At 44.9% G+C, this 17,597-nt stretch overlaps 2 protein-coding genes across 6 annotated transcripts in view; both read right to left on the reverse strand.

Annotated features, from left to right (window-relative positions):
• The window catches only part of LOC119169563 (cell adhesion molecule Dscam1-like), a 491,221-nt gene extending 473,835 nt beyond the window's left edge, over window positions 1–17,386 (reverse strand). For all 5 annotated transcript variants that reach the window (XR_012886621.1, XM_075876196.1, XM_075876190.1 and 2 more), the window contains exon 1: window positions 17,141–17,386. Coding sequence is in view for 4 of the 5 variants with exons in the window: in XM_075876196.1 (XP_075732311.1) it covers window positions 17,141–17,207 (67 nt within the window). In the remaining variant the exon portion in view is untranslated. The remainder of the gene's footprint in view (window positions 1–17,140) is intronic.
• LOC142774990 (uncharacterized) lies at window positions 253–5,742 on the reverse strand. Its single transcript, XM_075876177.1, has 2 exons — window positions 5,648–5,742; window positions 253–5,564 (listed from the first exon to the last, which is right to left on the reverse strand). The coding sequence occupies exon 2, from the start codon at window positions 5,523–5,525 to the stop codon at window positions 3,867–3,869; it is 1,659 nt and encodes a 552-aa protein (XP_075732292.1). The 5' UTR covers window positions 5,526–5,564; window positions 5,648–5,742; the 3' UTR covers window positions 253–3,866.
• Window positions 17,387–17,597: the final 211 nt, after the last annotated feature.

Consider the following 17,597-nt stretch of genomic DNA (forward strand, 5'->3'; position numbering starts at 1 on the left):
AGCCACTAGACCACCGCGGCGGGGCGGTCTGGGTTTAGTAAAATAATCTTTGTCAGAGAAAATGCCATGGTGCACATGTACTGCGATATTCCTAATGTTCCGGTCAATAGCACCACCCGGCGCATCTTATGTTCAGTTCGCGAACAAGTGCGTGTGAGGGCTGGAAAATAACGTGTCTTAAGCATAAATGAAAAGATTTGGCCGTCTGCATTGCTCATAGGGAACGTACGATAAGGTCCCCTCGTACGCAGGTAGGTAGGTATAAACTTTATTTTTCCTTTGTAAAGGAAAGGTGCAATGGAAGAGAGATGAGGAGAGATTGCTACGCTCGATAGTCCTCCGCAACCCTCTCTGCCCAACCCAGGATGGCCTCCTGGACGTCGGGTTTCAAGCTGCGCATGGCAGCCTCCCACTGCTCCTCATTACTAATTAGTTTTCGAAGGGACGGTGGAGGGGGGTGCTTAGGGCACCCCCACATGATATGATTAAGATTTGCTTTCTGTGCGGGGCAATATTTACAGGAGGAGGACGGGTAAAGAGAAGGGTACATGAGGTGAAGAATGTAAGGAGAAGGAAAGGTGTGAGTCTGCAGCTGTCGCCACAGTACTTCGCGCCTTCGTATGGATTTCGACGTTAGCGGCGGTAAGGATAAACGACCAAGGCGGTAGTGACTACAGATGTCGTGAAATGTTAAAAGGCGATCCCGCGCAGCAAACGGTGCCGTTGTCGAAACGGGGCCTGGCTCTTCCAGCGCCTGCGCCCGGAACGTAAATCCTCGGGCGCTGGCGTGAGCCGCCTCGTTACCGGCAAGGCCCGCGTGCGCGGGAGTCCATATTAAAGCCGTGTCTTGTTGCGGGGGATGGGCCAAAAGGAGGGAGAGGGCTGTTTTGGACACCCTACCCGCTCCAAAATTGTAGATGGCAGTTTTTGAATCACTAATAATAAGTGAATAATTTGGAACTGTAAGGGCCAGAGCTATGGCTGCTTCTTCCGCCTCCTCAGAAGAGGAAGCAGAAATAGAAGCAGCAGCAGATATCTGACCTAGCGAATTCACAACTGAGAGGGCGAAAAAAGGACGAGTACTGTATTCGGCAGCGTCAACGTAGAGCACTTCTTTAGAAGTAGAAAATCGTTTTTCGAGAGTTTTTGCACGCTGTCGTCGACGTTGCTCGTGGTGCACAGGGTGCATGTTTTTAGGGAGCGGCGGAATGAGTAGATTCTTGTGTATTTCACGCGGAATAGTGTGTTTGGCGTTAGTGGTTGGAGTTGGCCTGATACTGAGGGTATCGAGTATGTATCTTCCGGTCTGTGTGTTGGAAAGACGAGCATATTGTGAAGTTAAGTGTGCTTCAATAAGTTCAGTTAAGGTGTTCAATGTGCCTGTCTCCATGAGCCGTGCGGTGGACGTTCGAATGGGGACTCCGAGAGCGAATTTGTAGATTTTACGTAACAAAGTGTCTACGTTATTTTGTTCTCTTCTCAGAAGGAACAGATAAGGGAGAGAATAAGTCACTTTATTGAGGACGAAGGCTTGGATGAGGCGGAGGAGCTCTGCCTCTCGTAGCCCGCCATGCTTATTAGATATCCTGCCTATAAGGCGTAGAGTGTGGTCCACAGTTGTTTGAAGTGCTTTAATGGTGTGTGTGTTTAGTCGATTTCGTTGTATGTGTAGTCCAAGCACCCTGAGTCTGTCAACTTTAGGCACGGGTGTATTGTTCAGTGTTATTTGTATATCAGAGATGTGCTTTTCAGAGCCCCGATGGGCAGGAAGGAGGAGCAGTTCAGATTTAGTGGGTGAACAGGTCAGATTCATGTTACCCGCACAAACCACCACCCTGTCAGCAGCAGTCTGCAGAGTTTCCTGAATGTGACCATCGGAGCCGCCTGTCATCCAGAGGGTAATATCATCTGCATAAAGTGAAAATTTGAGATCTGATATGGATCTCAGCGTTCGAGCCAGCGGCATCATCGCGATGTTAAAAAGGAAAGGTGATAACACTGATCCTTGAGGTGTGCCGAAACTCCCCAAGGAGTAAGAACAAGAGTGTTCAGACCCAATGTAAATAGTTGCCGTACGGTTCGAAAGGAACGCAGATATGTAATCATGAATCTTTTTACCAACGCCTATAGCGCTCAGTTCACTCAATATGGCAGTGTGGCTGACGTTGTTAAAAGCCCCATGGAGATCGAGACTGAGAATTGCTTGAGTATCGAGGCTAGAGTTAGGGATAATGATGTCATGCTTCAGTCGAAGCATGACATCTTGACTGGAAAGGGATTTACGGAAGCCTATCATTTCGTGAGGGTATAAGTTGTGTTCTTCTATAAATTTGCTAAGGCGGTTGAGGATTACATGTTCAAGTGTTTTTCCGATGCATGAAGTGAGGGAAATCGGACGTAGGTTGGCTGTGTTTATGGGCTTACCAGGTTTTGGTATGAAAATAACTCTGGCGTCCTTCCACGCAGCCGGCAAGGTAGAAGTGTCGAAGCAGTGGTTAAAAAATTTAGTGAGGGCTATAATTGAGTTTTCATCTAAGTTGCGGAGAAGTTTATTATTGACGAGGTCAGGGCCTGGTGCAGATGAGGTGCGAAGGTTCGCAAGCGCGTGTCTAACCTCAGCCTCCGTTATGGGGCTACTGAGATCATCATTTGGTTGTCCGATATAGTCAGGTGCATCGTATCGATACGCGCTGGGTAGGTGTTTGTCGCGAAGATCATTAAAAAGAGTGTTTAAGTTACCTTTGTGCGAGTGAAGTAGTTTGTTAATGTGATGATTATTTGCGGTACGTGATATGGTAGGGTCTAATAAATGCCGCAGGAGCTGCCATGTCATCTTGCTGTCTAGGTGGCCATGCATGCTTTCGCATTTCTGGGTCCATTGTTGACAAGCAAGCTGTATGGCATAGTCCTGAATTTGCAAATCGAGTCTCGCAATTCTCAGTCTCAGTCGGCGATTATGTCGCCTCTTCTTCCAGCGTTTGAGGAGAGATTGCTTAGCTTCCCACATGTGAAGAAGTCGGGTGTCAACTATTGTAAAAGGCGTATCAGGTGGTAACATGGTGGTATGCGTTTTTGTGTCAGTGTGCAATTGCTGTACCCATTCCGAGATATCATCTATCTCAGTAGGCGCCGAGCAGTGACGGGCCTCGCGAAACTTGTTCCAGTTAATAAGGCTCAGGCGCTTGGGAGCTAAAGGTTTGTGTCGGAAGTGTATGGTAGTTTGAATAATGTAGTGGTCACTACCGAAGTTAATGTTCAGGTTGGTCCATGTGACAAAGTGAACGCGATGGCTGAGTGTAAGATCGGGAGATGTATCTTTAGCTACACTATTACCTAATCTAGTGGGCATGTCTATATTGTTGTGGAGGGTGAGGCGGTGATCCTGTATGTGAACCCACAAAGCCCTACCCTTGGGTGTAGAAACAGAGTGGCCCCATACTTGATTTGGTGCATTAAAATCACCAAGTATTAGGAGAGGGTGATGTTTCGCGGCCGCAATGGCTCGGGCAAAGAGAGTATTGAAGCGATGGTGTTTCGCCTGTGGCCTACTATAGACGTTTAATACGTATAAAGGCGATTCTTGAGTTTTACAAGGAAGGACCTCCAAAAAGTTGTGCTCCACATCGACGCCGTCGAAATTAGAGTGAGTTACCGTCAAATGTTTTTGCGTTAATATTGCAGTATCGGGAGAATTTAGAGATTTAGTTTGGTGTACACTGTAACCGGGAAAAGTTATGTTTCCGTGGGTCTCTTGTAGGGCAATGACTGCAGGGGGTTTGGGGCAGGAGGCCAAATATTGTTGAAGAGTCGCTTTCTTTTTGCGGAACCCCCTGCAGTTCCATTGCCATACTACAAAGTTCGAGCGATTAGGGTTTGCAGCCATTGTCGGGAGGGGGTGTAGGAGAGAAGGCGGGTACGGCTATATTTGGATTATTGGCCGTGACGGCCGCAATCCATGCAGTGGTCTGCTGCATTTGAGTTTGTACAAAATCTAGAAACTTGTCAAGTTTGTCATTTATGGCAGCTTGGCCCGTCTCCTGAGCTGTGAATCTGCTCTCTATGTGAGAAATCTTACTTTCAATGACGGCGAATTTCTTCTGTGTTTTATTTTCGAGGGCGTTTATCCTATCGTTAAGAGTTAGAACTGTGTCGCTGAGAGATTCTTCTTCGCGTGGTGTGGCAGGGGTTTTGCGCTTATTTGAGGGTGGCAGCTGGGAGGTGTCTCGAGGCATTGTAGTGTCCATGTCAGTAGGAGGAAGAGGTATCGTGGGTTCAACAGCAGGGGGCGATTGAGCAGGAATGAAAGATCGTGGTTCGGAATGCTGCGAAAGATTGCTAAGGGGCATTCGGGATTGTAGCTCGAGCTTTAACTTTTGAATTTCTGCCTTGAGGCTAGCGTTTTCAGCTAGAACTTTTTCTAGGCTAATGTTTTGAGATAAGGAGCAGTTAGAGGAAGCTGCCTGTGCCCAGCTTACCTTTAATGGGTTTGGCAGATGACTGGTGGAATGGGGGTTCGTTGACTGGGTCGGGAAGTCAAGTTCTTTGGGAGTCGAGTTTGGGCCCCGCCTCTTGCTCTTGCTGCGACCCCGCTGTGGGCCACGCTCTTGCGAGCGATTAAGGCTCGGTGTCCGGGATGATGGAACTTCTGAGGGCTTAGGTGTCTGGTATTTAGGTGTCTTAGTCTTGTAACGCTGTTTGCACAATGGGGAACCGGTGATGTGAGCTCCACCACACACGACACAGACGGGTTCACATTCATGGTCCATTGAGGAATCCTTCAGTCCGCACTTGTGACAGATTGCATCGGGAGTAGAGGGGCAGACATCCTGGCGATGTCCAATTTTTCGGCAACGGGTGCAGGCTTCCACCTTCAGTCGGAATGGGCGGCAGCGAAGCGTGCAGCCTTCGTAGTTGATGTAAAAAGGGACGTGCGTGCCACGGAAAACAACCAAGATGGTTTCGGTGGTGCTCAGTCGGCGAGCGGCCCCAATGGTCATGGCTGGATTACATCTTTGGAGGGTTGGAAGGATTTCCTCGTCAGCGTAATCCAGAGGGAGATGAAACCTTCCACGACAAGAATCTACAGGGTCGGCAACGTGGGTGACGACTTCGTAGGGGACTCCGTTGAACTTTAAGGTCCGGATGTTGTGGTATAAATCTGCTCGGTCCATGCTTGACGTACTCACGAGCACTGTGTGACTGGTGGGATTGACCCTGATTTGATCAGGGCTGCTGATGGGAAGTCCAACTGCTTTGAGAACGAGTTGTCGTAAGACACAGGGGTGCAACTTGGTACAGTCGAGACCCCCGCGTATCCGAAGAATCACCTTGTAGTCCGCATCGGGCAGTGGTGGAGGTTTAGGCTCCCATGAAGATGGTTTCTTCAGATCCGCTGCGCAGGTGTCAGCCGATGAACCAGTGGGACGAAGGTCAGCATGTAGAGCACGCCATGAGCGAGCGGCGTCGCCTCCAGCAGCGACGCCCGCTGCGACGCTGGCCGCGTCGCGCTGGGCGCCTCCACTCATACTAGGCCGGCGGTTAGGCCTAGCGCGGAAGCGGTCGAGCTGAACAATAAACAGTCAGCACTGTTCTCAAGGAGCATTATCACATCCCAACAAGGTGTCGAATGGGTGCCAGGTCCACTTACAGTTGGTGTGATGTGTGATCCAGGGTCCAAGGACCTGAAGAGGTGGTCATAACACGGTAAGTAGCCGGAGCCAAACGTACACACGTCAGCGTTTGATCGGGATCAAGACGCGTCTCTCCCCTCGTACGCAAGTCCTCTCGTGTATAGCTCTCCAAGCAAAAATCTGTTCCCACCCGCCTTTCATAAGGAGCATGAAGGGACGCCAGGGGAGAATAGGGGGTGGCTGCGTTTCTCGAGACGATGTAAAGCGTCCTTTTTTTGCCCAAATGTTACTGGGAAAATGGGTAGGCCGTCAGTCCAGGGCTCTATTCGCCTTTGCAGCTCACTGGGCTTGGTCGAGCAGATCCAGCTGGCTCTCCCGATTTTCACCAGCAAGCAAGGTCTCCGACATCACTGTCCTGACCCATAAGAAGCCCCCAACAACTCCACGCGACATCCTCGAAAACGAAAGACAGGAACGACAGATGTGAAGTCATCCTCATCCGGCTCCTACTGGACAACAGTCAGGAGATATCCGTCGAATACAAACCAACACGTACACTCACTTACAAAAAAAGCACCCCGTAAATTCCACAATATACGCACGCAGCTTCCCGTGAAGTGGAAAATAGCACTATCACCCACATTACGTGAAAATACGAATCGCGGCCCCAAAACAGCACTTTTTGGGGACATCGTCTCTCTCGAGGAGCAACTGCGAACTTTGTAGGCGCGTGGTCGCGAACTTCGGCGCGCGCCCTACATCGGCAGTCATCAACTAACGGCTTGAACACCTGTTCTACCTGCTGATCTCTTAGCCTTGAGACGCCATGGCGTAATTAAAAATCACTTCTCTCCCTAAAGCGACCATATTCCTTTACAACAGGGTTTGGCTGAGATGCTCGACACCGAATGCACAGGAGTTTGTTGTTGGCCTTATTTTGTATAACATTAAAATTCTTTGCTATCGTGTTCATTGCTTTGCCTTTGCGTTCAAATTGTCATTTTTCTATCTGAACCTCGGGCGAGCTCATTCTAGGGAGTTGGTTCAAAATGCTGAGATAATCAGGGACCCATACCCAGTGGCCCATATCCATTAACCATGCTCTCTGTGCGGCAATATGCTGAGTGCCTTGTGTTCCTTGACCGGAAAAAGAATAGCAGCCAGTGTCCGTAAGGCGCAGCCGAGAATCAATCTATTGAACTTCATCTTCAATAGGAAAAACATTGAGATTAACTCGGACCTTTTCTTTATAGGAGCAGCATATATATACACGTACAACCGAAGATGTGATTCAGCTGAGCGTGCCCTGGTGCCTTGTTGAATTTTTTTTGTTCTCGGCTGCAGGATTTGTGTGCAGGTGAACTTTCCCAAGGCCCTAAATTGTTATAGACTGCTGTTGGGTAACTTCTTAAAACAGTAAAAGATTGAAAATACCAATCAACCAGAAAGTAAGCAGCACAAAAATAAGATGTGGGTGGCGCCTGACCCAAAAGATCAGCAGAAAAGCCCTTTTTAAGGCATGTCTGGTATTTGCTTGTAGAAATCCGGGCTACGATATTTCAGCAATGGCAAGTCAGCTTCAACGAGCTAGCAGCATAAGTCGGAAGCCCGCATACTGTGCCATCAGCTAGACCACGCTGAGGTTCATTCTCGAAGAGATAATTTAGTTTTTTTTTTTGTTGCATAACAGGAGCTAACGTCTCCTAGTAGAATTTATGACGGTGATAGCAAACTTTGAAAGTCTACGAAAAACAATAGTGGTATCATCCTGGTACGCATATTCTCACAACAGTATCAAGATGGTGTGCTACCTGAAAACTGGTATCAAGGACTGCAATCAGGATTGCAGTACATAAACACGGTTATAAATATAATCCAACTATTGAACCATGTCTCTCATGTCTATATCATGCAGAATAATGGACAATATATTTAAACAACCTGTTTATTCATTTGAGGATAGTATCTTTTTTCAACGCAGAATGGTTTTCCGAAGTTCTTTTTTTTCTAATTGTGATTTTTTTTTCCAGTAATGCGTATTTCTATCTGGACTCCACTTTTCTGACGGCATGTTTTTTGATTGATTAGAACGTGTCTTATGATTATTGATTGACCACTGTTTGTAGCAGCGATGGCACAGTGGTTAGAGTATCAGCCTCGTGCGCAAGAGGTCCAAGTTCAAATACTGGTGCCACTCAATTCCTCACCAGATTTTTTAAAAAAGTTATGCGCGTATTAATGGAATTGTAATAAAGAGGCCTGAGCTTCAGCCTCACCGTTGACCACCGCCAGTAACACACTCTCTCACCAGAAAAAGTTGGCCACCATCGTGTAGTATCTAGTCACTACGTCCCACATGTGTACGCCAATTAACCATCGGCCCTCAGTTTCCAGTGGCTCAGGGGCAACTGAACACTGTAGCCGTCAGATCTGCGACGCAACAGAGTGATCGAAGAATCTCTGGGTCTGGAGAGGCCGCCATCGGAACCCGACCTTGCAAACGCTTAACGCTAAAACCTTATCTGGAGAGGCAAGTCAGATGTGCTATTCGAGGTTCTAGAGGGTGTTGAATAGGATTTAATAGGGCTAAATGAAGTTATGAAGGCAGATTAGACCTATACGTGCTACCGAGTGGGCATGTCCTTTGCTATTGTGGCTTGGCTGCCAGAAGAGAAGTGGCAGGGGGGTTCCTTATCCCCAGAAATTAAGCTTGTAACTTAGATCAATACTATAGCACTAAGGAAATGGTGGTAAGCATCGTAATTAAACTTAATAAGAGATACAAGCTGAAAGTGGGGCAGGTCTACGCCCCTGCATCTAGCCATGGTTACCTATTTGTTGAAAGCCTTTCTGAAGTGGTGGAATCGGCAATGAGTAAGGTAGAAACACAGCATACTATACTGATGGGCGAGTTCAATGCCAGAGTAGGAAAGAAGCAGGCTGGAGATTAGGCCGTAGGGGGTTATGGCATCGGTACAAGAAAAGCCAGAGGGGAGTTATTAGAAGAATTTGCAAAACGCAATAATTTACGGATCTTGAATGCCTTCTACCAAAAACGAGTGAATCGTAAGTGAACATGAAGGAGCCACAATGGCATAAGTAAGAACAACCAAGACTTAATACTGAGTGTGCACCCAGGCATCGGGCAGGTAGTGGAAGGGCTTGTAAAGGTATGATGCAGTGACCATATAAATATAGAGTCTTGAATTTGCCTAGACTTGAAGAAGAAATGACAGAAACTGATGCGCAAGAAGTCAATAAATTAGCTAGCATTGAGAGGAAAAAATAGGGATTCAGAGTCTCACTTCAGAACAGATACAAGGCTCTTGTTGAGGGAACCGGCCTTAGCGTTGACGCAACGAATTACAATCTAATGAGTATCGTTATCACGAGTGCAATGGAAGTTGGAAGCAACGTAATTAAACAGGACACCAGCAATCTCACCAGGGAGACGAAAAACCTCATTATAAACATCAAAGCGTGAAGCCTCCCACACAACAAAGAAAATGAATGTGACAGAGCTTTCAAAAGTGATGATTAAGCTTAAGGTATCTGACGTAAGAAGGTATAACATGGGAATAATTTAACATGCTCTAAAGAGCAGAGGAAGTGTCAAAGCGGTGAAGGCAAAACTTTGGATAGAAAAAAAACCAGATTTACAAACTAAATTTACGAATTAATAGGATACTTTAAGTACCGGAGCAGTTTTAAAGAGATTTGTACAGGAGACGGTACAAAAACGGCCATTATCTAAGAACTAGCAGTACCCCAGATGGCGTCCTGCCAGAAATAACAGAACAAGTCGAGAAAACCTTGGAGGGAATGCAAAGGGGCAAAGCTTCTGGTGAGAATCAGATAACATCAGTGGACAGATTGTGTTAGATAAACTGACCGCTCATTCAGCGAAGTGTATCCTGTCGGGGAGGGTACGAGAATCTTGGAAGAATGTTAACATAATCTTAATTCATAAGAAAGGGGACAACAACTTGAACAATTACAAACCGGCCAGCTTATTCTCCGTAGTATAAACACTATTTAAAAAAATAATACATAACATAATTAAGACAAATTTAGAATTCAATCAAGCAGGATCAAGCAGGATTTCGTACAGGCTTCTCAACAATGAACCACATTTATATTATCAATCAGGTTATGAATAAACGCTCAGAATACAACCAACCGTTACACATAGCCTTGATAGATTACAAAAAGGCATTTAATTTAGAAGAAATATCAGCAGTCATGCAGACGCTGTGGAATCAGGGTGTCGACAAAGCATATATGTGACGCTTCACGGGTGAATGGAGAAGGAAGACAAGGAAGACGAAGAGTCAGAATAAACTGGTGTTCTGACTGACGTCATGTGTCATCTGTTACATATATAAACATCCTGCAAGAAATCTACAGTGGATCAACTGCCACCATAGTACTTCTGGAAGAAAGTGACAGACTACCAATAACAAAAGGCTTAACACAAGCGGATACAATTTCCCCAACGCTATTTACAGCATGCTTACAGAAGGTTTTCAGGAGCCTGCAATGGGAAGAGTTGCGGATACAAATTAATGGATAATAGCTTTGTAACCCGCGCTTCTACGACGAGAATGAATTGCTGAAGAACTCAGAAAATTAATTGCAATTCATGATTACTGAATTTGATAAGGAGAGCAGAAACGTAGTTCTTACAATTATTCTGCAGAAAACGAAAGTAATGTACAGGAGCCTCGGAAGAGAAGTGTGCTTCGAGATAGGTAGCAGGACACTTGAAGTAAAAGAGTACGTCTGCTTGAGACACGTTGCAAGCGTTGAGCCGAACCACGAGATTGAAGTAACTAGATGAATAAGAACAGGGTGGAGCACATTTGGCAAGCACTCTCAAATCATAATTGGTAAATTGCAACTAACCATCAAGTGGAAGGAATAGAACAGCTGCATCTTACCGGTAGTTACCTACGGAGCACAAGCCTGGAGGATTATAAAGAGGGCTCAACTCAAGTTTAGGACGACTCAGCGAGAAATGGAAAGGAAAATGATAGGTGTAACCCTAAGGGACAAAAACAGAGCAGAATGTATCAGGGAACAAGCGGGTGTTAAGGACATCATAGTCGAAATCAAGAAGAAGAAATCGTAATGGGCAGGGCGCGTAGCACGAAGGCAGGATAACAACTGGTCATTAAAGACCACAGACTGGATTCCAAAAGAAGGCATGCGGGTGATGGTGAGACAGAAAGTTACGTGGACAGATGAGATTAGAAGGTTTGCGTGTATAAAGTGACAGCAGCAAGCACAGGACCGAGTTGACTGGCGCAACAGGAGAGAAGCTTTTGTCCTGCAGTGAACTGAGTAAGGTTGATGATGATGAAGCATTGTAATAAATTACTCTGCAGTTCTAAACTGCCTACCAGAATTTAGGCTTTTTTTTTCTTTTAATGTTCATTTCGTTTTCACTAGTGATGTTAGTTCCTCCCCAGCACCCTTCGCTTAGTGTTCCTATAGGGAATCAGTACTTGGTCCCTTGCCATTTCTATTTTATTAAATTATGCCTTGTTCTCCCACCTCGAGTTTCTTCCACCTTTTTTTTCCTTTTTGCTTGGGACAGTGTGACTTATTATATTATAACTAACAATTCTAACAGTCACCCTATTCAGGTTGCTCGGAATACCTTGCTTGATCGTCGTCATCTCTGGAAAATCAAAATAAACTTTTAAAAAATGGCGCCACTAAGCCGCGCAAGCCTCGAAAGAGCGAAATTGGACAATTCTAGGACGACCAGCCTGGTTAAATCAAGGTTGTTTCCAGGCCTTAGCTAGGAACATGTTTGCGGTTTGCAGTGTGCGTCTAGCCCATTGCTAGCCTTAGCGAAATGATGCTAGCTTGTTTTTACATGATTCTCAGCGTAGATGTGTTCGAGTTAAACCACAGAGAGGACACAGGCCCGTCGTTGCTGGCGTAGGCCTTCTTCTCGCAGCCGTCGTTCCCTTTCCTGTTTTCTAGTATTCTCTCGTTGTACATTTTTGGGGTGTTAAAGACGATAGTCTTTCTTGGGAACCTTCGACGCAAAAATGTTGGTCTGCCTCTCTGTCTGTCTGTCTGTCTGTCTGTCTGTCTGTCTGTCTGTCTGTCTGCCTGTCTGCCTGTCTGTCTGTCTGTCTGTCTGTCTGTCTGTCTGTCTGTACATGTGTCTGTTTGTTCACTCTTAACGGTACCCTAAACAGCATCAAAGTGACCAAACGATACTCTAAACGGCTGACCCCATTTGCAGCGCCCACCAATATTGCTCAAGGTTCAGCGTTCATAAATGTGCAATTGTCAATCAAAAAGTAACTGTTGCGCATATCTGAGGCACCATAACGACACGTCAATATTATGTATGTCTTTTCTTTATTAGAAAAGGCATAGATAAATAATATTAAGGATCGTAGTCTTTATAACGGTGCGCTGGCCATGCAACGCTCGCACGAAACGGCAATTGTTTCCAACGCTTTGCTAAGACGACATGGTGGAGGCACCTATCCGTCGCCTTGCCTTCTACACCTTGTCAACTCAGAGACGGGAGTGCATGGCACGTGCCCCGTTTTCCAGGATTACTGCCAGATAGCTCTCATGTCTCAAGTGTGACGTGACTTGACGCGCTCGTTCGCCTGCGCTGCATGCTCGAGGCACTCTAATGCAGCGCCTCCAGAATGCCATTCACCGATTTTCTAGCGCAGAACATGAAGTAAATGCTTTGTTCACTCTCTCCAGACGCAAGACTATCGTCTTGCGACGACATTTGCGGTGTAACATGCAGATACGGGGCCAATTTTTCGGCTCGACATCGTCGCTCCGCAGCCCTTCATTGGGCTAACTGTTGCTTTGTTTTTTAGTGGAACGGGGCCAATTTTTCGGCGCGACATCGTCACTGCGCAGCCCTTCGTTGGGCTAACTGTTGCTTTGTTTTTTAGTGGAAGTTGTGTTTAGCGGAATCCACCCCGTTTCTGTGCCACATGCCCATTTTTTATAGTGACAGATTTGTGACAGGAGGAGGACGAAGCAACAAAAGGGAGAAGGCAGGGAAATTAACCTGAAAGACGTCCGGTTGGCTACCCTACACTGGCGACGCAAATTGCTTTGTGAGATACCCGGTAGTTTGGCTGTGTGTTGCCTTCCTCATATTCAGTGGACCTGTGGTGAATTGCGGGACCTGCCCACTTACTGCAGTGCATACCCGTTCATTATGATGGTAGATTTTTTGTACGGGGTAAATAAGGAGCTGCACCATTAAAAATGTTGGTCTACGAAGACTACTTGTTCGAATACAACGTATCCAACTGACTTTCATTATAGTCATACCCTTGAAAGCGTAATATTTTATCCGTCCCTTGGTGTTCGCCTAACGACAGCCCTGACTGAGGATCGCCAGCAGAACGCATTACATCCTATGGAAAACAACACTTAGTTACTTTCTAAGTAGCTTCTTTTTTACTCCATAATCGAAAACATTATAATATACTATGGACGTGCAGCCACAAATGAAATTATTTTCATGTGTATGAGAGTCAAGGCTCTTCATATCAGCAACCATGTTGGATTCCACGAAAAATCATGCACCTCGGTTCATTTCGTCGAACTATAACCGTTCAGTTAGCATCACCGAAATGGGAGAAACTTTAAACCTCGTTCCACGAACTAGATCATCACTCTAAGCACGGTTTTCTGCGAATTAAACCGCTACCGTTCATTTCTCCGCACTGAAATTTTCAACAAAAAGCCTCACTCTCGCATTGCATCACAAAATTTATGCTCAATCGTATTTTTCACTGGAACAGGATGTTGAAGGTTGCAGATGGTTCTAGCTTTGCAAATTGGACAGAAACAAAACGCCCGTACAATGATTGGTTTGTTGTTTGTTTCTTAGAGTCCTGGAGAATTCCACAGAGGGGTGATTAGCCATGAAATGAATGGCACCTTATTTTAGAGATAAATTTGATATACGAGGCGGATACATTGAGATATGAATCATTTAAAAATAAACACAATAGCAAAACTAGAATTTTAAAACAAATAAAAAAAGGTAAAAAAATATGAGCACTTAACAAGCTAGCAGGATTGAAACAAAAATTAATTGAAGCATACGCTTAACATTCTATTCGCTGGGCCCGCTGCTCTTATTCTAACTTCGTTCTTAAGTTTTTCTAACCAAGAGTGCGCCCGTTCCCGAACACCGCTTTGTCTTCATTACATGATTTATGCAGGCGATTGCTCCACCCTGTTTCCTCTGAAAACATAATCATAGCTGAGAGAACGTGTAATGAACAAAATTTTCTGTCTGAATCATCACAAAGCATCACGAAAGGTATAAAATTTCAGAAATCCCACTAAAGAAACGCCAGGCTTGCGTGGTAGGCGCAGCACAGTCACAGCAAAAGCTAGAAAAGCGGACTTTCAGAGCCTTTTCAAAACACTCATTGGGTAACTACTGCAAGCATACTTGCTTGGTACCTACAAGACATTAATAATAAACTTTTGCGAAGTAGGCCGGCATTCTCTATGCTAGTTTTCGTCATTCTTCTGAGACGCGGGGTATTGGATCGCTAAGCACTTGCAATGAATTTTGTGCAAATTGTCCGTGCAGAGGCTGACGACGATGAGAAATTATGGCTGAAGTGGGTATGCTCCACAGTTACTAGGAAAACAAAACCAACCTTTTGTAATGAGTTGGAGCATTAGACGGCCCACTCGTTACGCTAATCGCATTGTTCTTTCGCACTTGTAAAACGCTTTATAAGTCGCATTAACTTGATTGCTTTCCTGACATGAAGCCTGCCAAAGGCAAGTTTGACAACATCTCACAAGCACCGAAGGAGCTCAGTGGTATAATTCTGGGATGGCACCTAGTGGACTCGGGTTCAAGCCCCACTATGTCATTGGTGCAAGGTTTTTTTTTCTAATTTCGCACAATGTGGTTACGGACACCAGCGGCGGTGGCGGCGGTGGCGGTGGTGGACAACATACAACTGCGCGTGACCCGAGTTGTGATCTATTAACAGCTTTCCCTGTAGAACTGATTACTTAATTGCTCCTTTCATGCTGTGATCAAGAACTGTGTTATTTCGCTTGTTTTTTCACGGCTTGATAACATTCTTCTTCCGGTTTGCTTTGGTGTGTTGTTAGCAAGTTGTTAGCAATAGTGACCGTTGCGACTCAAATAATGTTTTCTAGGCAATATATTTTGCGTACGTTTTTTTGCCGTTGTTAATTTCCCAGTCGTTCTGAAATTCGCTTTCTGTCCTGCTGGTAAAACAAAGAACAAAACATAAATATGTATCATTATTACATTTTTGAAGCATTGCGAAAAGGGTTATAGGCGTTATTTATCGGTAGCCTACTTTTGTTAATCGGCTAACACTCGAATTCTTTTGAGGTTGCAAATACCTACGTCTTCTATTTGCATTCGTATAAGTTCTCCGCTTGAACGGAATGATGGAAAACATGCTTAAAATCCCGTGACCTGGCTCAATCGAAGGTTCCGAAAGACCTAATGCCTTTGTAACGAACATTTCTTCCAACAATAATGAAAGCAGGCCGCCGGAAATAAATTCCTCGCTGAAAAAGCTCCTGCCCTCACTTGCACATCAAATTTTCCTCACTGTTTCATCATCGATCATCAATCTTTACCTTCGCCTTGAGCGAACTTGATGAAGAATGAACGAATGAGCGTGTGCAAGGATGGTTTCGTTGCGGTTTACGGAGTACTGGCCGAACATGGCGTATATGGGTTAACGAAGCTTTAGCACAGCATTTTCTCTCATATTATCTTAAAAAAGGCACGAGATTTATTTGTCCAAATTGCTGTTTTCTTATGCTGTAATCGCATTTACCTGTAATCGAATTTAAGCGCATATTTAGTAGCAGTACTGCCACCATAAATAAGTCACGACAAAATGGTGACCAGAATAAGTACGTATTTTCACTAACCTCTACAGCTAAGCGCATTCGAACCGAAAGATGCTAGAGGAAGCTCGAAACTAGCGAAGTAGAGATTGAGGGGGTGAATTGTGAGCACTAATAATTGCTTATTGGTTAGGTAATTGTGCGTAATGTATAAGAGCAGAGGGTTTTCATGCATCGTTTTATGAACACAATTTTGGCACACGAAAAAAAGGCACCATAAGATGTCACATATACAGTCCTCGATGGCAAACAGTTTCCATCTAGAACGGCTCTTGCAAAAAAAAAAATAAACAAAAACGTAAGACATGTCTTCTACAAGGAAATTCCCCTGTCTTCAATCAGTGGCCCAGTCACTTTGTTACGCATGGCAACGTTTATTCCTTGAGGAATTGAGAATTTCGTTCGGTATAGGTAGATAACGATGAAGCTCTGCTACACAACATCGTTTTCGTATGAAAGTGTTACTGCGTGGCGGGTGTATTTGAAAGTCAATGATTCTGATTATTTCACTCATGGTGGTTTTCCTAGTTCACCGACGGTATAATGAGGCTTGTAAGGCTGCCCGATTTTAAAGTCCAAAATTACGCTCAAAATGTCCTATTTGAACGGCTTGACCATATTTACCACAGTGGCGTTCTTTGTTCAAACCATTCATAATTACGTGCCATGTGCGTAATACGTTTATTTTTTGGTCTACTAAACAGTTGAATATGATTATCATACATATTTAACAGCTTATTATTTTATTCTGCAGTTACAACCTTTTATTTGCTGTTTTTTTTTTGTTTATCTTAAATAGCACTGCCCCCAGAAGCGTTTGCTTCATTAGGTATCGCCTTTTTTTTTCAAGTGATTTTCTTTTTATGTATCAGCTTTTTTTTCAGTAGTGATAGCTATCAAAAAATTGTGTATTGCCTAAGTTATTCATTTTGCTAGTTCTAGCGAAACCGTCTTCTCTCATAGCTATCTTTTTTTGTAAGAACAAAAGTACCTCTACAAACTAGGCCTTACCCGAACGCTGACTGAGAATGAAAACGAGATTTCTGATACGTCTTGCGATTTGAAACAGACTCCGTTGGTTTCCGTTAAGGTTTAGCAGTGCTACTTTAACACTATTAAGCTTACCTAAGACTACGATTGAGTTTTGTGCCTACGGTTCAGGGGTAGTAACTTGCAGGAAAGGAAACGTTCAACTCTTTTTTTTTTCCTCCAAGTAGCCTGTATGCGGCCTAATGTTCCGACCACATCTAAGAAGCATCTCATATAGCACAGGCCACAATATTAGTAAGCGAAGTTTTTATGATCTGCGGTGATTGTTTCAACGCTTTACCGTCTCCCAAGAGAACGAGCATCCATAAAACTGCATTCTGTGTTGTGATCAGCAACATCTGTGCCCGTGTACCTTGGTCAACCACTTGTCGCATGTAAATGGCCCTCGAAGTGAGCATAAGAGCAGCTCTTGTATTATATTAGTTTTCTTTCATAATAGGTCACACATGATTCTAAGCGCAAACATAGAGTTTTTCCGGCTACTAACAGCACCTGTATACAGATATATTTATAATCAAAGCACTCACCTGTGACGATAAAGCTTAATGCCAGCAGTAGACTAGCAGCAGGCGTCACTCTCCGCTGCCCCGCCATGTCTTTGTCGACCAACTCAGAAGGACCGACAGTGGCACAATTTTTTTTCCCGCGAGATCCTACAATCTTGTCCAACAAAATCCACTTGTGACACGATCCACCGCACCCGTCTACTTCACGGCCAATCTCATCTGGCTGTCCTGCGACGCGCGTGTTTTCAAAAGCCGTCTAATCTTCCATCTTCTCAGCCCGGCTACCACGGGGCCCCATCTGAGCAGTTTTGCGTTCACTTCGTCTGACACAGAGTCTCAAGTGTTTCAATGGGCAGGCACTCCATATATCCCACTTGATCCACAGGCTTTTTTTGAAAGGCTTGATACCCTACTCCATTTTTTTTTCTTTCCTTGATACTTCAGTAGTTCGAACGTTCACTGGTCACGAACACACACA

This window comes from Rhipicephalus microplus, chromosome 2 (assembly GCF_043290135.1).
Source record: "Rhipicephalus microplus isolate Deutch F79 chromosome 2, USDA_Rmic, whole genome shotgun sequence".
In the NCBI taxonomy this organism is placed as follows: Eukaryota; Metazoa; Arthropoda; class Arachnida; order Ixodida; family Ixodidae; genus Rhipicephalus; species Rhipicephalus microplus.

Excerpts from the sequence above, each read along its gene's own strand:
- LOC142774990 (XM_075876177.1), bottom strand. The coding sequence starts at position 5,525 with ATGAGTGGAGGCGCCCAGCGCGACGCGGCCAGCGTCGCAGCGGGCGTC.